The sequence below is a fragment of the Perca flavescens genome, chromosome 16, assembly GCF_004354835.1.
Source record: "Perca flavescens isolate YP-PL-M2 chromosome 16, PFLA_1.0, whole genome shotgun sequence".
Classification (NCBI taxonomy): Eukaryota; Metazoa; Chordata; class Actinopteri; order Perciformes; family Percidae; genus Perca; species Perca flavescens.
This window is the reverse complement of record NC_041346.1, coordinates 19,163,975-19,191,534: the sequence shown is the minus strand read 5'-3', so window position 1 is coordinate 19,191,534 and position 27,560 is coordinate 19,163,975. Positions and strand designations below refer to the sequence as shown.

General features: G+C 39.2%; 1 protein-coding gene across 3 annotated transcripts in view; it reads right to left on the bottom strand.

Annotated features, from left to right (window-relative positions):
* Nucleotides 1-27,560, bottom strand: part of rgs3a (regulator of G protein signaling 3a) — a 154,788-nt gene that overhangs the window by 124,904 nt on the left and 2,324 nt on the right. Inside the window, exons 2-8 of one of the 3 annotated variants that reach the window (XM_028600957.1) lie at nucleotides 23,505-23,624; nucleotides 15,323-15,373; nucleotides 11,161-11,219; nucleotides 10,965-11,059; nucleotides 9,894-9,962; nucleotides 6,048-6,102; nucleotides 1,496-1,586 (exon numbers count right to left, since the gene is read on the bottom strand). In XM_028600957.1, the coding sequence (XP_028456758.1) occupies nucleotides 1,496-1,586; nucleotides 6,048-6,102; nucleotides 9,894-9,962; nucleotides 10,965-11,059; nucleotides 11,161-11,219; nucleotides 15,323-15,373; nucleotides 23,505-23,583 (499 nt within the window). In that variant the 5' untranslated portion in view covers nucleotides 23,584-23,624. Of the gene's footprint in view, nucleotides 1-410; nucleotides 632-888; nucleotides 907-1,495; nucleotides 1,587-6,047; nucleotides 6,103-9,893; nucleotides 9,963-10,964; nucleotides 11,060-11,160; nucleotides 11,220-15,322; nucleotides 15,374-23,504; nucleotides 23,625-27,560 lie in introns of those variants that run through there. The other 2 variants (XM_028600961.1, XM_028600959.1) reach the window with 2 other exon arrangements.

Sequence of the window (27,560 nt, the reverse complement as noted above, 5' to 3'; positions counted from 1 at the left end):
GTGTGCTGTTGTGAAAGGTTTGTGCATATGTGTGTACAGAAAGATGGGGTCATACTAGTAGGTAATCTGAATGTGTAAACCAAGCTCCTTAAGGGGTCTTCTATGGAAAGCAAAATTGACAGATTAGCACTGCATGCACAGAGTAGCAAAGAGATGAAAATGAATATCAGCCACAATAAAAGCCTAAAGAAGAGAAATATAAAGATGGAAGAAGATAAGGGAGAAGAAACAAGCATTAAGTGAAGAAGAAGAGGGAGAGAGTGCAACAGACAAAAAGGTGTCACACATTCAAACAGCATCCTCAAAAGAAAACAAACCACTTCAATGTTGCAAATGTGCTTTTTTCAAAGCAAAATATACTCACGTGAAGTGAGTATAGTCAAGTATGATAACACAAACATAGTACTCACCTAGTCTAGGCTGCCCTTATGGCTGGCACAGAGTAGCATAACTCCAACACATACACACACCACCACCAACGTGAAACTACGAGTAAGAGCAAATAGAAGTAGGAGGAGACGGAGCACTCGAAGGTGGAGAGAAGAAAAAATGATTTCCAAACAAACGTGTGTGTGTGTGTGTGTGTGTGTGTGTGTGTGTGTGTGTGTGTGTGTGTGTGGCTGTGTGTGAGGGGAGATCCACTCCAGCAGCAAACGGTATGGGAGAGCTCCGTCTATCTCTCTCTCTCTCTCTCTCTGGCAACTGTGACGTGCCAGGGTTTGTCCGGACCCATCCCTCCCTCCCACTCTCTGTCTTTCCCTCATTCGCTCTCTAATCCCTCTCTCTCTCCCTCGCTTCCACAGTCTCCCAACCTCTTGACCCAAAGACTGATAAAGAAAATAAATAAATAAATAAGTATATATAACATATACATATATATGTACTTACAGTACTTAGTTGCATGACTTGTGTTCTTACAGTTGCCATTTTTAGATTTGTTTGACTTTCAAAAACTGCTGATTGGTCAATATTCTACTATTTTTATCTACATGTCCTTTTACCTTTTATTCTATTTTGATTTAATTATTTTGTTTGCTATTGTATGTAATTTGTTACTTTACTGTCCATTATGTTTTCACATGTCTACGTAACTTTAATAAGGCTGGCTATCATTTCAAAAAAACTGTGATGTCAGTGCCAATATGACACCAGAGTTTCACCACTCGTACCAAAAGAATACATTTGTTGATACTTTCGGTCTGGGAATATAAACACTTTATTCAGGACTAAATATGCCAAAGTGCTTATAATACACCAGTATTAAATAAAGAAATTATTTTAAATAAAATATTGCTTATAGATATAAAAGGTTTCCTGATTTAAATGAGGAAATAACTGATAAAAGAATAAGCAAACAGGCCTAAAAATCTGACCAAGCATTCAATGCCAACTTTCAATACTTCATACATTTCCATTATTTATTACAACAGACACATTTTGGTTAAAAGTGTTCCAACCTGATTATTGATAATAATTAATGATTACATGAACTTACCAGTGGAGGGGTGATTGTGTTGTGTGGGCACTTTAAGATGCTTTTTCCTCCCCTGCTCTTCCTCAAGTAGGTAGTACCATCCTTGAACCTCCTGAAGCACAACCACAAAAAGAGTGAGTGAGTGAGCGTGTGTGTGTGTGTGTGTGTGTGTGTGTGTGTGTGTGTGTGTGTGTGTGTGTGATTCAAGGTTGAGGATTCAACTAAATGTAATGAATTATCTATGTGAGCATAAACATGCTGTACAAAAACACACAAGGAAGCAAACACACACACAGACTCAATTTGCTCGCTCCTCCAGGGCTGCAAACCCTGAACACACACAAACACACACACACACACACACACACACACACACACACACACACACACACACACACACAGTCACCACTCACAATGCTTTAGCTTATTCCAGCAGCTGATGCCCTCACTTCCGCACTTCTGGCCTGTAAGCCAGATGGTGTGTGTGTGTGTGTGTGTGTGTGTGTGTGTGTGTGTGTGTGTGTGTGTGTGTGTGTGTTCAGGGTTTGCATCCCTGGAGGAGCGAGCAAATTGAGTCTGTGTGTGTGTTTGCTTCCTTGTGTGTTTTTGTACAGCATGTTTATGCTGCTACAGTAGTTGCATTTGCAACTACTGTACATGTGTTACATAAAGTCATTCAGAAGTGGTCTGATTTGTAATCCTGATGATGTGGGCACAGTCTTGCAAACAGGGACATTACAACACTGTTCTAAGCTCTGCCGTTATTTTACTCTGTCACACATTTCACATTTATTACAGCGTGCGCACACACACACACACACACACACACACACACACACACACACACACACACACACACACACAGCCTCCTCTTTTGTACTAAATAACATGATGCCATGGACAGTGACAATAATCTCCGTTTTAAAAGCATCTTATCTGAGTGGACAGATTTCTGCAGGCTGTGGGACAAGGGGGGAGGACGCGTGGGAGACTTGTATAGAAGATGGGGGAGGGGAGGACATATGTCCTGAAAGTCAGGGATGGATTTACGCCATTGTTCAATATTATCCTGCACATGTGACAAAGGGGTGAAGAGTGGGGCAAAGAGAGCGGTTAGTCAGGAGGGAGACAGATGAGAGAGATGAAAAGAGAAAGCAGGAGATGAGGGAGAAGTAAAAAGCACAAAGTGGCAAATTCGTGCAAACTAATGACAAGATGTGACAGACAAGCAAAGCAGGTAACAAAAATAACAGCTAACACTCATAAGTTCCAAATGCTTCTAAAATAAAACAAGAACACAGTGGGGGGAGACAGAAAGGGATGGGTTTGCAAGAAGGGCTGAAAGAAATAAAAAAACAACAGAAAAAGAATAACGGATGTGATGGTGGGGTGAAGAGATATAACTCCCTGGGACTCAAAGCTAAATCTTCCTCATTAGCACAGTAGGCCAATTAAATATTAACTGGGATAAATGTTAGAGGAAGGAAGCCATAAGCCTGACTAAAATATAATTTCTTCCTGTTGTTTGTTTCCCTCACTGTTGTGGACGTTAATTGAAACTACAAAAAACACTTACTGTGGTGAGATTATTTTAGGCCTTTATTTGATAGGACAGCTGAAGACATGAAAGGGGAGAGAGAGGGTGAATGACATGCGGCAAAAGGGCCACAGGTCGGAATTGAACCCACGGCCGCTGTGGCAAGGACTGCGCCTCTGTACATGGGGTGCATGCTCAACCAGGTGAGCTACACAGGCACCCCAATTGTGAGTTTAAGAGAGAACAATTTGCAGCTGTGTTCATGTTTGTCATTTTATTTCTAAGCACCAAATTAAGAGTTTTCAGTCAATGTCTCAGCCAGCCTGAGAATGAAAGAAATGCTTAAAACGTGGGTCAAATAGTCACAATTAAAGGCAAATACTTATGATTTTAACACAAGAAGCAGAGTTTTTTTTTTCTTAACAAGAGACTAAGAGAGAAGGTTTTTTTTACTGTACTTTTACAGTAGATTGCTTTTTTTTGTGCAGTGAATTCCAGAATATCATGTGTTTAAAACCACCAGTGGAGGAAGAAGTATTTAGTCCTTTACTTTAGTACAAGTACTAATACCACACTGTAAAAATACTCTGTTACAAATAAAAGTCCTGCATTGAAAATGTTACTTAAGTAAAATTATGTAAGTATCATCAGGAAAATTTACTAAAAGTATTAAAAGTAAAAGTACTCAATGCAGAACAACTCTCACATTGTAGAAACTGTGTTTTGTGTGCAAAAATCTTAATTTGTTAAGTAACTAGTAAAGAAAGCTGTCAGATGAATGTAGTGGAGTAAAAAATGGAAAGACTCAAGTAAAGTATGAGTACCTTAAATGTGTACTTAAGTACAGTACTTGAGTAAATGTACTTAGTAACATTCCACCACTGTAAACTACAACGTCAAACAAAAGAACTGGCGTGCTCAATTCAAATGTCTTTGAACTTTAATGGGTGTCGACCCAAAAATCACATAATTAGCAAATTAAGTCATCGGCACTCGCAAATAAGTGCGTTACACTTTGAATTATACACAGCAGAAGGTATTTAAAGGCACTGCTGCAAAAAAACAGAGGTGCATACACCCGAAAAATGCGAGGCGCTCAGCAACGCAAAAGCAGCGAGCAAAACGCTTCACTCCGCCCCAGGCCACTAAAACATGCTCTGTCTGATCAGGGCCTAAGTGACCAATCGAATTGCATGCTATCAATAAAAAAGATCATTCATTTATTCATTCATTCATTTATACATATACATCAATAATACCCATCCATATTCATAAAAACAAGAGAGAAGCAATTCATGACTGACATGGCTTGCTAATTTTGTTAAACCACAACATTACCAGGACACTCAAATGTTCTACTTCACACAAAAACCTAATTGTAGGGTTCATTGTGGCAGAAGAATGAAGTGCTGATGACTACAATAACTGACCCTACAAGTACAGAAACAGACAACCGGGGCGGTTTTCTCAACTGTGCTGTAACCACAATGAGCATAAAGGTTTCCTTTCTTTCTCCAATACGTGGCCTTAAAATACACACGTGCAAAATGATGTAATACATAATTGATCAAGTGCTGAGGCATTACATACCAAACATTTGCAGTGGTTAGTGCCCTAACCACTAAAATGAGGACTTTCTTTTTTTTTATGTGAATATGTGGTACACTGCAGAAAGAAAATATGCATATAATATATGCAAAGGAAGAGGAAAAACAGTTGGATGAATTAGAGTTGAATAATAAAATTGTGATGGGAAAGAGCTACAGTAAGAAAAGCAGTTATGGGGATGAACTGTACAGTGGAGGAGAAACTATTCTAAGCAATGCTTAGACGCTGAACTCTTGAACCTCACATTCATCTGCTATCACCTGGGACTGTTTGGGAAGAAAGGCAAGGGCTGTGTTCTTCTATATTATGATGTAGGTGTGTGGGATGAAGTGGTGTCACCCTTTTTGCATTGTGTCTAGGAATGGCAATGCCTGTCGGTCGGTCGGTCGGTCGGTCGGTCGGTCGGTCGGTCGGTCGGTCGGTCGGTCGGTCGGTCGGTCGGTCCACTACACTTTGTTCCAGACTGAATTATCTTGACAACTATTAGATGGATTTCCATGAGATTTTGCACAGACAATCATGTCCACCTCGGGAATAATTGAATCACTTTGTTGATCCCTTAACTTTGAATCTAGCGCCACCATTACATCAGAATTTCTACTTGTCTAATACTTTGGTATTTCAGTAAATGCCTGCAAAACTAAGGGTTTTAGCATCTGTGAGACTATTCAGTTAGTCAAGCACAGAGGCCAGAGCCACAGTTAGGAAACATACAGTATGTGTTATGAGAACAGGATGCACTGTGTTTTTGTCAGCTTAAACACAGGCTGACAAAAGGAATCAACTTTGGGCTTTGTTGTCTTGTAATAGAAAACGACAAAGCAATACTTGTTGTCACTGCAGTACCAGTGATATCAAAAGTCTCCCAATATAACATGTTCTAGTAAGATATATAAGATCATATTTTAGCCATTAAATACATTGTCTTTATGAAAAAAATTGGATTTGATTTGGTTAAAGGTTCAATTGAATTGAATTCAGGTTGAATGTTTGATTACAAACTTTACAATTTGCAACATCATTTGATCAACACACTGCATTTTTGTCTTTACATTGTTATTTGAAAGAAAATCTAACCTTAATTCAGTAAAAGAAAGACATGAGATTCAGCGTGATTTAAATAAGAAATGCATGCATTTTTAAGTGTGTGACCCATAACATTGCAGTAGAGAGAGTGACTCAAACTGTGCTTTACTCCAGTGACTGGAGGCAACATTGCTGTTCTGTAACACTCATAACCCCAAAGTGTTCCTCTCAACACTATCGAGGTCACTGGAATTCATTCTCACTGAACTAAACTCTTAGATTCATGGTCTAATGGATGGAGATACACACAAACACACACACATAAAGAGTGAAAGTCAAAAAGGGAGCAAAGTACACGGTTTACAGAATGCCTTTATACCTGTAATCTGGGTTTAAACCTACCTTGTCCATAAGGGAGCACACACCAAAGCTCATGCAACCCAGCAGCGCACTCATCCTGTTGATACAGAGAGAGACACAGAGAGAATACATAAGTAGGATAAAAAAATCAATTAATACCATAAAGAAAATAAGAAACTGATTTAAAGCCTGTGTGTCATCTAACTCAGGTCTGACATCTGAAATGTGTTTTTTATCCGCCAAAAGCGTTAAACCCCACAGACCTAACCACAAATACAAACCTATCAATGTAGTGTTTTTCATCTTAGTGTCAGCTTTTGTCAAACTAATCTTGTCCCACATTGCAATACAGAGTTATTCATTACAAAGAAGATGGGACAAGGTGGATCCCTTGGGTGAAATCTGTGTCGTTAGAGGCATAGTAAAGGATAATGAAGATAAACAAAACAATAATAAAAAAGTTTAAAGCAGTAAAAATGTGATACTTGGGAAATATTTTTCATGAATGTGTCAACATACTGACAATCGACACGTATATTTTGAGAGTTATGACACATGTATATTATGAGAGTTATGGGAGTCTGTGTGTGGTGGTGGCAGAGGGCGGGGGTGTTTAATTATGCATAGATGAGAAAAACAGTTCTCGACAACCTCCCAGCTGGATAGGACTAATGCAGCTGCTGATTCTGTTTTGAGGGCAAACTGGCCGTCAGCACAAATGAACACCTAAAATGTTTCTTGGCTCCAGTCAGTAGAATGAGCCAGTGACCGAAAGAGCTCAGCTGCATTGACAGAATGTTGTGAAAACGATGTTGAGTTAATAATAGACACAGAAATTCCAGCTAGCGCCTCTGTGAGGCTGTGCAGAGTGGTGCTATGAGCTAAATGTTTACATCAGCATGCTAATGATTTCAATGGCATGGTTAACATGCTGATGTGAAGCAGGTGCAGGCAAGTTGAGCATCGTATATTAGCATGATAGCATGATAACATTTGATAATTAGCACTAAACACAAAGTACAGCTGAGGCTGATGGAAATGTCAGTAGTTTTGTAGGTATTCAGTCATAAGTATTGGATAAATTCATTCATTTTGATCTGATGATGGCGCTGGATTAAAAGTTAAGGGATCATCAAAAGGATTACAATTCATCCTGAGATTGAATGAGTGTACTAGATTTGCATCCAATTGTTGTTGAGACATTTCACTCAAAACCACAACCTCATGGTGGTGCTAGATGAAAAGTCAGAGGATCACCAAAGTAAATAGGATTCATCCTCTGGGCACCATGAATATCTGTACTAAATTCAATGACAATCCATCCAATAGTTGTCAAAACATTTAACTAAAAGCTAAATAACCATCCTGTATTTCCTGCCTATGGTCCATTTGCCAGAATCACTAGCTCCTTTCAATTCTTCCTTTTAGTTATTTTTAGCAAATTGAATAAAATAACCAAAATAAATAATGCATAATGGCAACGGCTTATCCAAAGGATTCTTTGTTACAAACAACACATTGTGTGAGTGTGATTGAGGAGGGGAAAACAGAAAATGACATTGTGATACCTAGTGTTCATCTAAATGTAGTGCTGCTCCTCTCAACCTCACCCTAAGCTCATCATAAGCAATATTTTGTGTCTGTTTTGATTAACACTGGATGCCCCACGTTTGGCTACAGCAGCACCTTGGCCAATGTTCTGTGGTGTTTAAGAGGATTTGCTGAAGAGGCACTGCCGTCTACAGCTTCTACACAGCAGCAAAGCAGAGGGGAGAGTTGAATAAGCACATTTTCTTAACATTTCCCACTTAATTTAAAATTACTCCTGAGTAGCAAGTGGGTGAAGATGAGCCCTGCAGAGAACATAGGGTTGTGGTGCTTCCATGTTGGCTGTAGGTTGTAGGTTCTTTTTCTCCTTTTTTAGAAGTTGAGGAGCTGCTTCTACAGTGTATGCAGGGATGCATATTGCCTGATAAGAGAACATATTTGTCTACATAGCAAAATCCTAGCAGCATCTGGTCTGCACCTAACCATTAAATCAGTGCTTGTAACAGACCTGGCAGTTCCATCTCATAGCTGACATTTGGGGTTATCTGAGTTCCCAGAAGTTCCAAGATGTACCCAATTTATTTTTCTGCTTTTCTTTCCTGTCACTCCCTTTGCTTTCAGAGACAGCAAATACACATTGCTCTGCACAACACATGGTCCAAACCAGTCCTTTTGTGTGCAACAATGTGAATATTGCTTTTAATCCTATGAGCGCGCTGTCCTTGGGTGTATGAGAGTGGACTTAATCAAGAGTTTGTGATCTCAAGGTCTTTTCCTCAAGCAACTCCACAACAAAGCTGTCAATGGATTTGGTCAGATTGCTGCTGTTGATCTGAGGTAACAGACTGCTGGTGCTGAACAGATGCTGCCCTGGTTTATCATAGAAAACTACAATATTGTCCTTGCTTGACTGAACATCTGGAGAATCTATGGTAGGGCTGCTTGATTATGGAAAAAAAAATCATAATCACGATTATGTTGGTCAATATTAAAATGACTATTATTTAACATGATTACTCATTGTCTTTTGGAAAGATGTTGCAATTATTGAACTTTAAAAAAACAGTGAAAAAATTAAACAAATCAACAGTGAAAACACCTAGAACTGTGAAATGTTTGTGAAATTTTCATCAGAACACAAGAGAAAATAAGACTTTACTTGCAAAACGTAATGTGCAAAGTAAGGTTTTTTCTCGATTACTCTGTTTTTGTGATTATTAGGAGCTGAAATCGTAATCACGATTAACATTCTGATTAATTGCACAGCCCTAATCCATGGTTATATGTGAAATGGCTCAGTGTGTATTTGAAGTAAGTGAACAAAGTCTGCAAAATACATCTATATACATACACCATAACCTCCGTTCTGAGCCAAGTACACAAAGAAAATGGGAGCATGTTAGAGTCTACCTCTTTAATCTTGTAGTTAATTTATACCTATTGTCAAAAGGACAGAGTGCCTACTGCTTTAAATAAATTAAGTTCTTGCGGAAGCTACAATTGGAATCTTATCAGTACAATAAGGGACCAAACTAATATTCAAACAAACATATACAGGCATGTACTGTATCTTGTAAACATTTTGCTTTATCAAATGTGTATTACTATTGTAAGCATTTTTCCTACTGGCTTTTCCCAATTAATACCAAGGGACATTTGGTGTGAATGAGGCTTAATTGCTTACCAAAGATAAGTAAATCGCTCTTAATCTGTGTCCCAGAAACTGTGCAAATAAGATCTTTATCTTTATAAGCATTCCACGATCTTAATTCAACCACTTATGTAAGGCTTTTCCTGTATACAGTACATCTGTGTACATCCTTTCCAATATGTGTAGTATGTGATATTTTGTTTTAATTCAACTGAAAACCGCAAGAATAATTTAAAGCAAAGAGCCTTAAACTATATAAAACATGTCAAAAGTAGTTTGCTTCAGTATTTCTAGCACATAGCGATTCTTTGCATCTGTCCTTTCAATACAACACAGCACAAGAAAGTTGTGACTCATTCGACCATATGTCCTACATCCCCAGCAATGACCCTGTTTCAGCTTAAGTCTGGTGAGGCAGGGAGGCGAGAGTAACACATTGACTCTGCCAGATTCAAAAGCAGCCATACAAAGAAACACACACAAACAGAGCCGAACACACAGAAGCATGCAGCGCCATCAATAATAAAATTGTGTTTTACTTCGCCAGTAGAAGGCTTTGGCATGTTATAGCTTCTTGAAAGCAAACATTTGAAATCTAAGTTTAAATCGAAAAGAAACTCCCAAAACAATTTTCTTTGCTATCAATTATCATCATCACCAACAATATCATCAACATTCCCAGCAGGTACCTTGTTGTGGAGTCAGAGTTCCACATTGTGAAGAGCAGTCTCTTATTAAGGTCCCCCTCACTGACAACACTGAAAACAAAGGAAAGAAAATAAGTTTTAATTTTTAAGAGTATATTTGTGACTAACCAACAAGTGAATCTTTGCACAAACATTTGTTTGGCATCAACAAGACTTGAAAAGCCCTCAACTGAGAAGCCTAAAGCTGTGTATGTATAATGCAGAGCTAGTCACATTCATCTTTCTTGCACAAATTGCAGGTGGACTTCTGGAGGATACATGTACATACAATCTGAATTAAAGGAGAATTCCGGCCAATTTTTACATTAATCTTGATCGCTATAGCTACGCGAGTACTTTCGATAGAAAAAACCCCGACCCGAATCAGTGCAGGTAACACTGAGAAGCTGCAGCTCGTACTACAAAAAGCGTCCCCTGAGCTAAAAGCGGCGGTGCTCGGGGCAAGGATTTTAGAAGTGCCTTTGTGCCTCTTAACAGACACAAAATGCAATTAATATGTCTGTGCCACAAGAACAGGGCCCTTACGTGTCAACAAGATGCGTTTTCAACTCAGACATTGTTTAAATTCACCTACCCTGGTCCCTGTCTCGATCCTGCCAGTAGCTAGCTTGCCCTGCTAGGTAGGTGAATTTAAACAATGTCTGAGTTGAAAACGCATCTTGTTGACACGTAAGGGCCCTGTTCATGTGGCACAGACATATTAATTGCATATTGTGTCTGTTAAGAGGCACAAAGGCACTCTAAAACTTGCCCCAAGCACTGCCGTTTTAGCTCAGGGGACGCTTGTAGTACGTAGCTGCAGCTTCTCCGTGTTACCTGCACTGATTTGGGTCGGGGTTTTTTCTATCGAAAGTACTCGCGTAGCTATAGCGATCAAGATTAACGTAAAAATTGGCCGGAATTCTCCTTTAAGCAAAACTGCCTCACACCAAGGACTCCACTGGGTCTTAAATAAAACTATACCTAAATATATTGATTTTTAACAAATCTTGAAATGGTGTGCAACACTTCTGGGAAATGTAATGTAAATGTAGAAATTGATTGAATGCTTACAAGTAGAAGGTTTGTAAGAAGATGGGATTCCTACAGTGAGGAACCATCTGAGTCTTCGGTCTGTCGCTTGGATCACTGTCTGGAAACATGCCAATCTGAAGAGGACAGCAAAACAAAAGTAAACACAATCTAGTCTCCGCCTTCGTGTCACAGTTTCAAGTTGTTGTTTTTTATAATTCTGTACAGTGGTACATACCTTAACATAAGAATCACATGGCCCATGGCACTCTTCCACCATGGCCCTAGCCTCCAAAACTGTAATCACATACAAATAGAACTGAATAAATGATGACTTTGTAATCACATTATGTAAATGCACATCTCATGTTCAGGTGCTGGGTCAAAATGTCATCAATAATGAAATAAAACTGGACCCACAAATTATCTGCTCCACCGTTTAGTGTGGCTCAGATTGTGTATGGTGTGCAATATTTCTGAATGAACACACCGTTGCTACAAAAAACGCAATCAGGTTTGCTCATGTGCACAGTGTGTGCATGTGTTCAAATAAGCAAAACTTCTTCAAGAGCTACATTTTCGAAACAAGAGATGTAGAAATGTATTTTTAGGGGTCCAAGCCCGAGTCTGCAAGAACCGGCGGTAGCAAGAGCTACGCCGTTCGCACAGCAGGGCTGTGGAACCCTATTGTTTTTCTAATTTAAGGATTATTTTCCATCATCATTATTCTTCTCCGCCTAAAACTCAGACTACAACCTAAACCGTATATGGTGGGGGGTTGCCATTTTCAGGACTGGTCCAAAACTTCGCAAGGACCTCAGGCGCATCAATTGACCCACTTCCACCACTAGGTGGCGCTATAGCAGAAAGAACAGCGTTTGGCCTTATAACTCCCACACCGTACACCGGACATTTAAAAACCCTATATCCACGCGTTCCCTGGATCTAACTGAATCATGTGATACAGGCCACGGCCACCTAGACTTTCATGCGTGAAAAAAAAATCGTGATTTATCAAAAACCTACTTTTTCGATCTCCTCCTAGACCGTGCGACCGATTGCCACAAAATTTGGCAGGTAGCATCTCCAGATGGGCCTGACAAAAAGTTAAAAGATAAAAATTGTGCATATTACGCACAAATTAATTTGTGTAGCTAACTATGAAAACACCAACTTTGCCATATCTCGGCCAAAATAAATGCTATCAACGCCTTTAGATTCTTGTTTGCCCTGACCCTCTGGAGGTACCCTACGCGTTTTACGAAAATTGGTCACTAGGGGGCGCTACAAGTACAAAAGGTTTCTATCTCATGAACGGCTCATCCGATTTTTACAAAATTTGATAGGTACCATCTAGGGGCACTCCTGAGGCCAATCCTATAGTGGGGTACTGAGGGGTCAAAGTGGGCGTGGCCTATGGGACCCAAGTCTAAATTTCCTACTTAAACTAATGTGAACAACTTTAAATTTACAGGGTAGATAGACAATGGGTCATGGACCACACCTACCAAAAATTACACATGTGGATCACTAGGTGGCGTTATAATTTTTTTTTGCCTTTAACTCCCACAATACACATCGCACCTTGGAAAATCTTACATCCACGTCTTCCTTGAATAAAGCTGAATCACATGATATAGGCCACGTCCATTTCCACTCAAAGGTTTTTTGCAATATCGCGCAATGCGCAAAAACAACTTCTTCGAACTCGTCCTAGGACGTGTGACCGATCTGCACAAAACCTTGTAGATAGCATCTCTTGAAAGCCTACTTTACGGCTAAATTATCAAGTTAACAGGTCCATTTCCTAAGGTTCTGAAATGCAAACAATTTTTTACTACTTTTTTTTTTTTTTTTTTTTTATAAAGGGCTTGCGCCTGTGAGCACCCACAGACGAAAAAATTAATCTGCGCCTATGACACCATTTACAACAACCTGACCACCTCCCTTACTCTTTCAACCACCACACCAGCCTACCCCCCTCCACCCTCTCAGTCACTCTCTCATTTCTCTCTGCTGTCCCCTGTGGTCAGTGGGGTTAAGAAGTTTGTTTATTGTAGAGAATTGTTAAAGGTAGTCTGTATATGCATGAACTGTTAACCACTACATTTGCAATGGCAGAGTACCGACAGACAGACCTTGTACAGACTCTTGTGGATCAGACCTCTCGATATTCACCAATGTTTGCCCCCCCCCGGAATGCTTTAGGTCCCGCATTGGCGCAGCTCCCCGGGTCATCGGGGGCGACTGGTGCAGCTCCCCGGGGCGTCGGGGGCGACTGGCATCGGAGGCCCCGTCATAACTGTTTGCAGTTCTAGTTATTTTTGCATCTTTTAATGGTCTGAACAAGTGAGTTTTCGACAGAAGATCTGTAGGGTTTCTATTGTTCTGATGTCTGTGGGGAGTAAGGACAGCAAACACTCAGGATTTTTTTTTTTTGCAATAGTTAGGCCCCACTCGTAGTTAGGGAGTAGCAAGCCATTTAGCAGTAGCAAAGCATTGTGGAGGGGCTGAGGTGTATGGTTTGACCATGTGTTGGATGTAGGATTCCCAACACGGTAGGCAAGTACCAGTAACCGAAATCGGATTTAAGCCGCCACCAGTAGCAATTTCAGGCAGACCAGCCAGGAAAGAGTCACAGTAGTCTAGACCCGAGATGACAAGAGCATGGACCAAAACCTGTGTCGCCTTCTGGGTAAAGAACGGACATATCCTGCTCATGTTGTGGAGCATGAATCTGCAGGAGCAGGTTGTCGTAGCGATGTTGGCAGCGAAAAGACAGCTGGTCATACAGTGTCACACCCAGGTTCCTAGCAGTCGGAGCCGCAAACACCATAGAGTTCTCGAAGTTGATGGAGAGGTCGTAGATGGGAGAGCTTTTCTTGGAGTTTTCAAACTCAACAGTAATTTTTAGGACATAGTTTGTGATGTTGCTGTACTGGGTTTTGTTATCTCGAGAGGTGTTTTTTTTAATATTCTGCTGTAAATTGAAGTGAAAAAAAATGTACATTAAGATATTACATCAAATATGTCATGCAAAAGTCGACAAGAAAGAATACTGAGAAAAAAGATCAAGTTTGGCATCTGATGACAAAATGGCCATTTACTCAAGAGAAATGACAGGGGCACAAAAGACTTGAGAGAAGAGATGGAGAATCACAAACAAAAGTAGGAGCGTGCATGGTTTTGGTTGCTGGGAGACCAAAACAAACAACCACTTTTGTTGGATTAATGTGCCCAGCTCCCTTCAGACCTACCCACGCCTTTTCTCATTAATGGTCGGCTGTCTGTCGTGACTACTTCATATGTTGCAAATCATATGCTCTATACAAATAAAGTTGCCTTGCTGTATTCTTTTCAACAGATCACCAGCCTCAAGCAGGCACACACTGTATAATACTTTCATTAAAGTGATGGTTTGGAGTAATTTCACCCTAGGGTCCTTTGCACCATCGCCTCGAGTCAAACGCCCCCCCAGAAGCTTTTTTCAGCTGGGTCGAACATTGGGAGAGTTAGCATAGAGTAGCGTTATCAGCTGAATAGCTTAGCGCAGGGGCTAATGGACCCAGGTTTGTATCTCATAATTGACCCCACTAATAATGCCCGAAATGATACCAAACTTCTACACTAGTAAAAAAAGGTATACACTCATAAAACGATGGATTGGAAAGTTTGTAAGTACACCAGAAGTTTATGTAAATAACACTTGCCTGCTGGCTTCTGCTCTCTGCTGTTGATGTTGCTGCCGCTGCCGGCAGTAAGACGATTGCTTAGGGCCATCTACAAATTACAACACCGAAAAGAGATACAACAAAAATATTTATTAATTTAACTTTTTTTTTTTTAAGTAAGTGCTGTAGTATAACTAGCAGGAGACAAGTTATAATTGAGGTAAGTTTGGAGACATTACCTTATTTAATTATTAAATGAATAAATATTTTTGTTGTATCTCTTTTCGGTGTTGTAATTTGTAGACGGCCCTAAGCACTCAGCATCAACAGCAGCAGCAGCAGAGACAGAAGCCCACAGGCAAGTGTTATTTACATAAACTTCTGGTGTACTTACAAACTTTCCAATCCATTGTTTTATGAGTGCATAACCTATTTGTACTAGTGTAGAAGTTTGGTATTATTTCGGGCATTATTAGTGGGGTCATTTACGAGATACAAACCTGGGTCCATTAGCTCCTGCGCTAAGCTATTCAGCTGATTACGCTACTCTAGGCTAACTCTTCCAATGTTCGACCCAGCTGAAAAAAGCTTCTGGGGGGGTGTTTGGCTCGAGGTCATGGTGCAAAGGACCCTAGGGTGAAATTACTCCGAACCATCGCTTTAAAGTTAAGAGGTTACAAAGAGTCCCTCCAAAGAAGTGTCTCTCTGTATGAATAGCCTTGGACTTACCGCTAACAACAAGAACTTCTTGCTCCTGGATGATTGACAGCTTCAGCTGACCTATTGAAAACGAGAGAAGGAAGCTTATGACAGGGTGACAGTTTCATATTTATTTATTTGTCTGTTTGTTGTGTATTGTGTTCGATGGCTGTATGGTTGGTCAAATCATTGTTGAATGTAATGGTTTACATTAAAGAATTGTTCAACATTTTGGAAAGGTTTAGCTCAGCTTAGCTCAAAGACTGATTTCATTGGGGGTTATGTGATTGGCTATTTCTTGGCTGCAATGACTTTTGAAGTCTCTGCTGGTTGCCTGGCAACATCAAAGTGACGACACAAGTCCAGGTAGCTGGTCTTTGCCCCATCGGATTGAGCCCGTTTCCAGCCGTTATGCTAAACTAAGCTAACTATCTCCTGGCCGTAGAATATTATTTGACAGATATGGGGAGATCTTCTTATCCAACTCTCAACAGGAAACCAAATAATCTACCAAAATGTTTATTCTTTTATCAGATTTGATAAAAGGGCATAGTTCTGGCATTAATGTAAAATTAGCTTTCAGATTATCATCACAATGACTACATTTCATTTCATTTTCAAAAATCAAAACAATAAAATACCATGTGATGTGGATCCTTACACGATGTTGAATTTAAGAGAACTGGCAGCAGAGGAAACAAGAGCTAACAGCTCTGAAAGTGCAACGCACGTGCAAACCAGAAAGGTCATATAGCCTCTAGTGAGTGTGTGTGTGTGTGTGTGTGTGTGTGTGTGTGTGTGTGTGTGTGTGTGTGTGTCATCTCCCATTTGAGGACCAAAGAGCCCAACACCATAAGTTTAACTATTTGTTTTTGGTTTAACTTACATGTTTTTGGGGTTAAGGTGTGTGAATATGTGTGTGTGTGTGTGTGTGTGTGTGTGTGTGTGTGTGTGTGTGTCCACTGTCTATCATCTGTCACTTTTTCTCTCTCTCACTCACACTTTGTCTGCCCCATATACCTCCTTCTCTCCTTTCTTGTAAGTCTCCTAGCATTGCTAAAGGCTCTAAAAGACTTGTTAGCCATGTTGACATGGCCACTGCTAACATTGGCTTTGTGGTATTCTAAATTAATCCTGCTCATAAGAGCACAGTCTAAAGCTAAAATGTGGGAGCCTCGTTGTGTGATAACGCTGCTGGCACTTCAGAGCTTGGGTACAAGGGATGTTTGTCGTTCCCACACTGAACTTGGCATGGTTTTGTGCTGCTGGCTGAGGTAGAAGAACAAAGTGAAAACACTGTTTGAAATATCTTCCTGGTATGCTGAACCTGAAGGTAGTTATGAAGCAGTCTCAAAAACACAATCTGTTTTTCACTGCAGTTATAAGCCAAACCAAAATTGATAATTATAAACGCATACTGACAGAACAGTTTCAGGACAGCTATAAAGACAATACAAGTAAATACTGACTAACACAATTCTAACATACAGTACAGTGTGGTGTATTTTGTGCCGAAGATAGATCAGTAAAAGTTGATCTGACCATTGATAAACCATGTAATTAAACACCTTGAGGTGGTAGACTGACAAAGTGTCATATAAATTAGTATTCCTGCTTTTTCTGGTTTTGCATTTTGGAACTAGCTGTTCATTTTCACATCAGCACCACTAACAATAAGTAAGTAAAGTAGAGGATATTCCTTTCAAAGGAAAAACAAAATCTGAACCATTTTTTGTATTACATGGCTCAAAAGCCCAGGATGCAAAACAAGATGCATAGTGCTTGATGACAAGACCAAATTGTAGGGTCAAATTAAGTAAAATCCTTTCCGCCTTCCTGTTGTGCACTGCTGGGAAATTCATCTTGTTTAAGTGGACACAACATGCTTACAATGTTGTTTAAATGGGTAAAAGGTATTTATGTTTGCAGTAAACAGGCAGTAGGAGCTGTATTGTAGTTGTATTGATCCTATAATGGGGTTTTCCTTCATTCTTAAAAGACTGCAGGTGATACACATAGAACGCACAGTCAATACATTGCTCCATTAGATAAATACATTAGCGTCAGCTCACAAAAAGAAAGAAAAACAGAATTACCACAGGTAAATATCAGTCATTTGGGGTGTTAACAATTGACGATAAACATGCAAAGGTTTCCAAAGACAGAGGAGGAAAGAGTGAAGAATGAGGAGGCACAAACGGGAAGACTGCTCTCTGTTTAGAAAGCAGATGGCCTGTAAGAGTGGAACAGCGACATTTGGAAAACAGAGGTTACAGCCAGTGAATGTAGGAGTGAATTAATAGGACATGGCAGACGAGACAGCACTGTAAGTCTATACATGCGCAACTAAAAACGCACCCATGACACACAAACACACATGCAAAGACACTGCAGCACACTTACAGTACACATATATGGCTACTGTGCACAGTGCTCTGAAATGCTCTACCTCTAAATCACTAGGATGTATGCATGACTACTCAATCTACTCTAATCAGAGACATTTCCATCAAGGACAAAAGTTCAGCTGCCACAAATAAATGTTAAAATAATAAAATATATAAAATAATAAATGCTCCTAGAGTTCTACAAATCGTGATGGCTGAGTTTGCCATCTAAGGTAAATTTGTGATTTTGGGCTATATGATGATATTAATTTGACTTGGATATGCTGCTGCCAATCTATTAACGATTGAGCATAGGTACACTTCTCCATCCCTCGTCTATTGCTTTGTCTCTTCAGAAATGCACTGAAGAGATGTCATCCTGAGCCATGAAGCAGATGAGCTGATAAGCATGGCATAATTTAGAGCAGGAGTGAATTTAAAATGCCTGGCTTGTCCAGCTTGGTGTTAGAGAGATGCTAGCCTTACAACTTTTACAGACAGAGAGAGAGAGAGAGAGAGAGGTAGAGGGAAAGAGAGAGAGAGAGAGAGAGAGAGAGTGTGTCTATAATTAAAAAAAATGCAGCATAATAAAAGGTCTGGAATGAGATGTTTTATAGCAGCAGTAAAACATAATGAGTCCCTCAAAAATAAATGTATTGAGCGCTTAGGAGAGGCAGAACAGGTTCCACTGATAGACAGAAAACTAGAAAATAAAAAAGGATAAACTCAACTATTGTGCTTAAGAAAATATGACTCTCACTACAAAGGACAATAAGACTATTTTCTGGTGTTTGCATTTAACGTAGAGTCACAGCACTGTAAAGACCCAGCTATTCACAAAGCTGCAAATTAAAAGATAACTTTACTTGAATCCTTGTGTAACTTTAATTATTTGCTCTACTTCCTTTTATACTAATAAAGACAGTCACTGGCCCCCACTATTCATTTACAAACATAATTGGTCTCCAGTTTGGGACAAAGCTGTGAATGGTTTCTGAGTTGGTAAAAAAAACACCACTAATTCTTTATATATAGCTATCATTTTAAAACAGCACAGAGACATCTTATGTTTAATTGATGTTGTTAATCAATAAAGCTAATATTCAACATGTCCTCAAACTTCAACATCAAGTAGTGTCATACTTTTTTGATTTCCTTTCCTCAGTGTTTTTTGTATCTAGCTATTTCCCAGGATGATTTGTGATGAACAGGTGAGTCATATTTTGTTGTTCCTTCTTTGTCTGCATGAGCAGCTTTCCTTTTCTATTTCATTTTGGATCTTGCTCCTCAAATAAGTCTACTAACGTCAGACTTAATTTCATTAATAGTAAAACCAACTGTCATTAAATCCCCTCTCACCTAACAGACTTCCTGCTTACACCTTTCATAAATTGTGAGAAATTTAAAAAGAAAAGACATTTGTTACTGGCAAAATAATGTACGACATATTTAATCACTAAGATATGGAAAAAGAGACTGAAGAAAAGAGACATGAAAAAGCCTAGAGCCACTAAAAAGATGCAAGACACCTAACATTGATATTGACAGTGGGTCACTCCCCTGCTGAGCCTGCCCTTGTTCATGTGCCAGCTCAATTAAGCACAGAGTGCTGTTGCCTGTCCACTAACAGGACATAACTAACATAACATGAGTACGGCCAAGTCAGCACTTATCTACCATGAATTTTGTAGATAACATTCCCAACCTGTGACCAAGATACTGAATAATGTGATTTTTGGAATGCAAACTTGAAACCCACCAAAGCACACAAACCAGCAAAGACAAACTACATACTATATGTTGTTGCTCCCCTTGCACTGCCAATGGGAAATCAAAAATATCATCCAGCCTTGTGTCAGATATCAAGGTAAAACTTTAACATCTGTGGTTTCCCATGTCCAGACATAAAAAAAAAACATTAGCATCCAGTTTGCCATATTCTGTCAGACAACAACATGTTTGAAATGCCCTACTTTGTTATTGCAACAGGGGCCCTGCCAATGATGCTGTCACTCAAGACAATGCTACGCTGCCATGCACCTCTGAGCCTTTAGTCATGATGCTGATAACAACCCAGGGCCGTAACGAAAGAAGAGGACACACAGGCCATGTCCTCTTCTTTCTTAAGGTGTCCTTGCATATTTTTTTTCACATGTACAAAATCAATTCCAAAATGGAATGAATAATCTTATATACATTTACAATATTTTCAAAGTACAGAATGTAATAACAAAATACATTTTCAATTAAATTACCAAAGATCTATGTGCATCTATGTGGCTCTCCATTATCCTGTGCCTCTCTCTCTCTCTCTCTCTCTCTCTCTCTCTCTCTCTCCCTCTCTGCTTTAATAGGCTTTGCTGCTTTGTTACATTTACATTTGAAAACCTGTGTGCTCCCACCAGCATCCAATAAGGCCAAGCCAGGGGACACTGTTGGTCTTTATGTGACAGCTAAAGCAGCCATTATCAGCAGAAAGGAGCAAGAAAAGAGACTACATTTAATCCATGTTCTGTAACATTTTCTGTGAGAACTGGAGCAATGTTTTTTTTTACGTTGGGAAACTGTGTTTAGGATTCAAAGTTTTCATCTGGGGTGAGCGCCAATTCATCCCATTTGATCGGAGGGGGAACAAAGAGCAGATTAGATGAGAGACATAGAAAGGTGTCCTTTCGCTTCCTCGCAGAATTTCTTTTTAACGTTATGTAACTTTTAAAAAAAAGTACCTTCCTCCGATAGCTGCCAAAACCAGTGAGCAGAAGCTCTTGCTGCATTACCTAATCGGAGGAGTAGATCACATTTATTGTGTCCATTGAATCCATAGAGGGGGACACCTTTATGTCAGATGCCAATATGTCTTGACAGACAGAACAGTAGAGCATTGTTTGATGGTTTTCAAGAGAAAGATCTGGGGGGATTCAGTATCTGGAAGACTGCACATTTCATAAAAGGCCTTGGCCTGTGTTTAATATTTCACAATCTGAAATGCTCAGTGCACTTTAATCATGCCGACAAGGAACTTCAATCCATTACACACAATCATTGGCAGGCTTATCCATTCTGAGGAGGGAAAAATAGATAACTGCTCCATGCACAATAAAAAATATAAAATGAAAATACAAATAAGGTGATAACAAAAGACACTAAACAGTGACACAATCTTTTGGTGAAATGCTTATATATACACAATAATTGAAGGGTTAATTAAGGGGAAGGTAACAAGTAGAATAGTTTGAGAAAACTTGGGAATGGGAAACTTGTAGACAAATATAGTGGTAAGAGAGACACAAAAATGTGCTTATACAAAGGAATAGAGAAGAGAGGTACTGAGAATGACAAAACCACTTTTCTAGCGATAGTCTAAAAAACATCCATCTCTGACAAATAATAAGCATGCAAAAAAAAAAGACTCACAAACCCTTAATTTAAAAAAATGACAGTGTCTATTTGTTTTCTGGGTTGGACATTCATTATTATTCTTTATAAATACTGACCCAATAGAAGAGTAAGAATAAAGTACAGTAATTCTCTAAATGAGGCTGGTCTTTGATTAATATCCCTTTAAAGCACACTTTATCTTTTAGTCTGACAAACTCTCTTTATGCTCTCAGTATTCTCTATCTATTCTCCAATGCCTTATCTCTCGTTCCTCTCTTCTTCCTTCCACCCTTCATCTGTAACTTTTACTCAGGCACTGCCTCAAACTCTAGTCAGTGGTGCAGTTATCAACTCTAGAGTGTAAGTGTGACTGTCAAACAAAGGGTAGCGAAAAACACAAAAGCTGAACAAAGAAGAAACTTAGTTCAAACCACTCCCGTCAGTAGCTCCACATCAAAACCGGTCAAGTTACTTTAAATTTCCTAGCAGCAAACTGGACCATTTTCTGTTACTATTAAGCAGGAAAAGTAAAGTTGTTTAGATGCCTGTGTTGTTGATTGGTTTGTTGTTTGTGATACAGAATAGTTGTGACTAGACTAAGACTAACCTGCAAATTTACAGTACATCAGTAAAGTCTTCTGATGCAACATCGTAAAAATTATAAAATTATCAGTGAAGGAAATAATGAAAAACTGCAGTCAAATACTTGAACAATTGGCAACACTATAGATACCATATTATGGAAAGAAACTGCAGGATATAGAAAACTATACTGTATATAAAATACAAATGTCCAAAGGGAAAAAACATTAGGTCCTGACCAGGTTGGTGACTGTAATTCACTCTTTGGCAGTGAAAAATCTTTCCCTAAGGGTGACAGCAGACACACAATAGAAGCATTCTGGTCAAGCTCATGGCAAAGTTTGACCCAGCTCTGAAAGGGTGTGCTATCCCTTATCGGGAAGATTGTGTATAACATGACGCCACATATCAGAAAACAAAACATTAACTTTATTGTTTTAGATACAATGCCAGTTGTCAGGCATGCCGAGCGAGGCTTGTTAAAATGGACCACAGAGGAAAGCTTGTGATCTTTCTTTCAAAGACTGTGGCGATCAGGAATATGGCTGTGTTGCCAATATGAGCGAGAATGAGGGTGTCAAAACAAATGTGTTATATATTATATATGGGTCAAATCTGGGTGCACAAATGCATTAAAAAAAACTCCCAAGATGTCTTGGGCTACACTGGGTACCTCCATAAACTTCTGTTTTATATTTTCACAAAGTAATAGATATAGATAGATATATTGAGAGGCCACGCAATTATGATGCTAAAGTTATAAACAGAAACAAGATGGGAGAACTTAGTAACAAGAACTTGAGGTGAGGGAGAAAGCTACTGATGGTACATAAACACTGAAGCACAATGCTCTGCTGATATAAGGGTCCCTTCTCTGGGCCAGTGCTTCAAAAAGGCAAGCCCAGCTTTAGGGTGCATCTCCTTTAATAAACTAAATATAGACATAACCTATTATCTTCTATTCATTTGAAATATCAGTGGCTCTCTTGCACATTGAAGCAATCATTGTCTGTACAGTAACTACACAACAATTTCACAGTAAAATATAGATTTCTCTGACGTTTTACAACAAAGGAAATGAATCCTCCAAATAGGCCTTTAAAGTCAGCCACGGTCCGAACTCCCCCCGTACCTCTTGCTGATATGCCCATACTTGCATCACAGGCATAAAATACAGCTGTAACCACACCCCTGCAATACCTTATCCATCCAGGATTGACTCCCTGACGAAGGCTTGTATGCCAAAACGCGTCGGAGTACTTTAAGATGATGACAAAGCCATAAATAAAGGCTTTGTATTTTTTTAAAGAGAGTGCCTTGGAGCTTCCTTATTGGTTTCTACATTATGATTATCCCATCCAAAGAGCACGTCAAGCTAACTTTTTGAGTCCTGGAATCGCTCCGCTACAGACATTTGTTAATACCTTATCCATATTTATATGTGTGGACAGGTAAATACTGGATAATGGATGAGGCTTTAGTCTTACAGTAAACAGTGTAGGTTGCACCCTCCTCCATTCTGGCTAACACACTCCATAAATGATTCATGGTGTCACCAGATCAGGAGGGGCAGCCTCATTACCAGACCAAAGGACTTGTTGCTACATCTGAGCCCACATGCTGCTGCGAGTAATATGCCTCTCACGTTAGACACGCTGCAGGATCCAGTGTCTGTGCTGGCAGACCTATGTGACACAATCCTTTATATAACTTGGACACATTCCTTTACTGTCACTATTATAGAGCAAGACAAACAGACACTTCTTTGTATTTTTTTTGGTTGATGCTGTTATGGATGCATGCCAAAAACCTCTTAACTATCACATACTATTGTCAATTAAAAAGGAAAAAGGAAAGAACCTCACCATGGGTCCTAAGGAGGAAGGACGATGTCTCAGGTAAGCTGGCAGGGGGCTTCCGCAGATAGACTCTGAGACAGGTCATCTTGGAGCTAGCTGCCACTGTAGACCAGATGGTTGCAGCAACTACAGAGAAGAGAAGAAACGGAACTTGATGCTTGTTTGTTTGTGTGTGTGTGTGTGTGTGTGTGTGTGTGTGTGTGTGTGTGTGTGTGTGTGTGTGTGTGTGTGTGTGTGTGTGTGTGTGTGTGTATCCACTGTCTATACTGTAATAGCAACATTATTAGTTTTGTTATGGTTTTCTATCCATGTAGCATCAAAAAGTGTACTCAAACTGATTAAAGTCTGTTTTGCATGGTTCATCTGAATATTTTTGATTCTGAATTCTGTATAATCTACCTGTTGTTTATTGTTACTAATGAGCCACCTACCAGACCAGCTTTGATAGACAGCTTTGAAGTTGAGGTAAAAAATATATTGTTACAGAAAAGAGTGTTTTCTATTATAATACAGTAGTTTCCTAGTTTTCTATGGGCTGGTTGGTTTTGGACCATTTGGAGCCGACCAAAAACAATATGGGCGACATTCACTGTACTGTTTACAACTGCACTTGGCAGCTGTCAGATGGATTTGCAGTCCTCTGACAAATGTACACAGACAAGAATAATAACATGTGAGAGCCCAAGGTTAACTTAACAATGTCTGCTCAGTATCCAAAGAGAAAATAAAGAATATCACCATTTGTTTTAAAGCATTACCATTAACAGTCATACTCACAATAAGACTCAATACATGACACAACCACTAAGACACACAACAAACAACACCAATTCAAAGCCTGTCTAATACATGTGATTTCTCTATATACTAATTTCATCTCTTAAATAATTGAGAAAAGAAATCACTTAATAACTCATCCACTAAATCACAAATGAAGTGGGATGGATAGCTCTCTATATCCATATCACATCTTCAATAACAGAAAAAATCAAATGTAAAAATAAAAAGTAATCTAATGTTCTACACTATTCCTTGTGCAAACAAAAACAATTTTAGTTAAAATATGTATTACTTTCTGAAATCATACGGTAATATGCCACATTAATTTAAGACAACAAGGAACCAAAACCGTGAACAAAAGCATTTTACAGCTGCCTCCAGAACAAACAACAAAGATGATACTGTAACAGACTAAACAAAACATGTTTTTAATACACAGATTAAATCATCAGTGTTCCGTGAACTAATATATTGAACTAAGCCAGTGTTGTGGTTGTGTGGCAATAATCCAGCTTACTTCACAGCATGATTTAACACACCTCTGGGTGAAATGTGACACAACAGCAATAGCTACAGCACATTATTTTGACATCTTGCCCAGTGGCAGTGTACCAGTAACCCAGAGATGAACTTCTCTGCTAATCCTGATTATCAAACTGCCCACCCACCAAGAACGCATCCAAATCCAGCTTTTGCTAAAGGAGATGAAAAGAATCTGCTCGTTGAATTGCTTACCGCTTACCACAGTCCAAACACACAACACTCTCACAACAATAGCATGCATTCTGAGAACCTATTTTAAGACGACAAAAAAATATGTCCACAATTATCTCTTTCTCCTCCCTCCTCAGGACTTGGAAAAGTCATAATTCTTTTCCTTTTTCCTCTCATTCTGTCTCTCCACAAAAACCCCCTGATTCATTTGGTCCTTATCAGTTGCAGTGAAAGGAAAACAAAGGAGTTCACTGAAACTTATACTCTGCTTCCCTGAAGGGGAAACTGGGCAGATAACACCACTGTGGCATGGCATGGTCTGTCTTAGGGGACAGATCTGGACTCTCATACGTCAGTCCCCCAGAGAGGTACAAAATACACCCACTTTTTCACTAGAAAGAAATACTACACATTGCAAAGTCTGTCCACTTTGTCATATTTTGCACAGCTCCTTTTCAATATACTGTTCTATAATCCCCAATGTTTTCCTCTATCTTGCCTTCCCTCAGCGTGATAATAAAGCATAGCATGTTAGAGAAGAGTTAATTTAGTGTTTTTTCATTTGGCGGTGGCTGACGTTTTACAAGCACAGTGGAAACACCCACCTACTGTATATGTTTTTTGTTTTTTCTTAGATAGATTTATAAAACTGTTAATTTAAGGATTTGAGGGCAGATGTCATTTTTAGTAAGTTTGGACTAAAAGAGTTACAGTGGCTTATGTTAACACTCATTTGGCAAAAGAATTACTCATATATGCAAATATGTAGTGTGTTGCACTACAAGACTTGAGATTTACATGATTAGGTTATCGACACACGATCGGTGTTATTTATCTTGTACATTTCAAACAGCCTGGTGCAAAATGAGGCACATGTGGGGGCACTGATTAGTTAATGTTTAATGTCATATTTATTGGGATTTACAGGAGCCTTGTGTTTGTATTGTTATCTACAGTTGATTTATTAAAAATCAAGTAAAAGTTAGGATTATGAACTATAAACACATAACGTTCACAAGGGGCCAAATATTGGACAGATTCGGCTCAAGGGCCACTATTTGCCTACCACAAGCAGTTTTAGCCCCTGCATGACCGATATCACAAGCAAAAGAAGATATATATATATATATATATAGCAAATAGCCCTAAGGCCCTAATAGGTTCAGGCCTGAAAGGTAAGTGCAAGGTAAAGACATACAGTAGTGTGTGCAAGGTAGAGAAGTGTGACAGAGGGGCAATATCAGGTGTAACTGAAAGAGGAAGGTAGAGGCGAGTGAGACTTAATTAAGATAGTAGAGATAAATAGAAGAGACTGGGACATGTTCCTTGAAGAGAGGAGTTTTCAATTTGCGCGAAGATTGGGGATGACTGTGCAGTTTTGACTGGGGGGATGAATTGTGGAAGGAGAAGAGAGAAGGCTGTGTGCAGAGATGTCCAGATTGCCACAGGGGACAGCGGAGCAGCTGGTGGTAGCAGACTGGACTGCATGGCTGCTCAATTAAGTGAGTGACACATTATTTAAGTAGTAAACAATAAAAAAGATCAGGATGTGGGGCACTGGCAGACTAGATGCAGAACAAATGCTTAATTATAGATTAACTAAAAATAAAAGCAATGAAGTTACAGATTAAACAGACTTTGAAATACATATTGACAAGACATTAAGGGATGAAAAGGAGATTCAACTAAAGCAAGTCAGTAAATATTTGGTACATGCTGAAAAACGTTTTTGCAGCTCAAAAGTTTTAATTAATCAAGTAGTTGGTCAACAAACACATTTTGATAATCGATTCACTGTTGAAGTCAGTTATCACACAAAAATGCCAAACCTTCACCACTTCCCACTTCCTAAATGTTAGGATTTGCTGTTTTTTCCTGTTTAATGTTACTGTAAATTAAAGGTCTGTAGGGTTTGGACTGTCAGTCCTTATTTTGGATATTTTATAGACTTAATTATTCATCAAAAACATCATCAATAATTAAAATAATCATTAGTTGCAGCCCTACCAAGAAAAAAGAAAGAAATTGACTTTTCATTTGTGAATTCCTGTTATTCAAGTGATGTTTGTTATTGTTAACATCAGCTCATCAACATATAAACAATCTTGAGCAGTGCTCTGTGTCCTGTCTTGAACCCTATCTTTTCTGAATGTGCAATCTCTTAATCCAAGCAACTCCATGAATCTATTATTCATTTTAGGATGACGTATTGCTTTTATAAGGCTTTTATATAGCAAAACCTCAGCTTGCTTTTGGGCATATAACTTGTTGCATTCTTAGTGTTCCTGTCCTGTTCATTTGATGTGTCAGTGTGAGCTACTAAATATTCAGTATGGTAATGCAGACTTTGCTCCAGGTCACAAGCAATGTGACAGTCTAACTTGTTGTCTGAAAGTTGGAAATGCCAGCATCTGAACTATGGGCTTCATTTTTTAAGCCAGAGGCTAACAGATTGTTTAACTGTAGAAACCAATAAGGAAACTCCAAGGCACTCTCTTTTAGAAAAATACAAAGCCTTTATTTATGGCTTGGTCATCATAAATCTTAAAGTACTCCGACGCGTTTCGG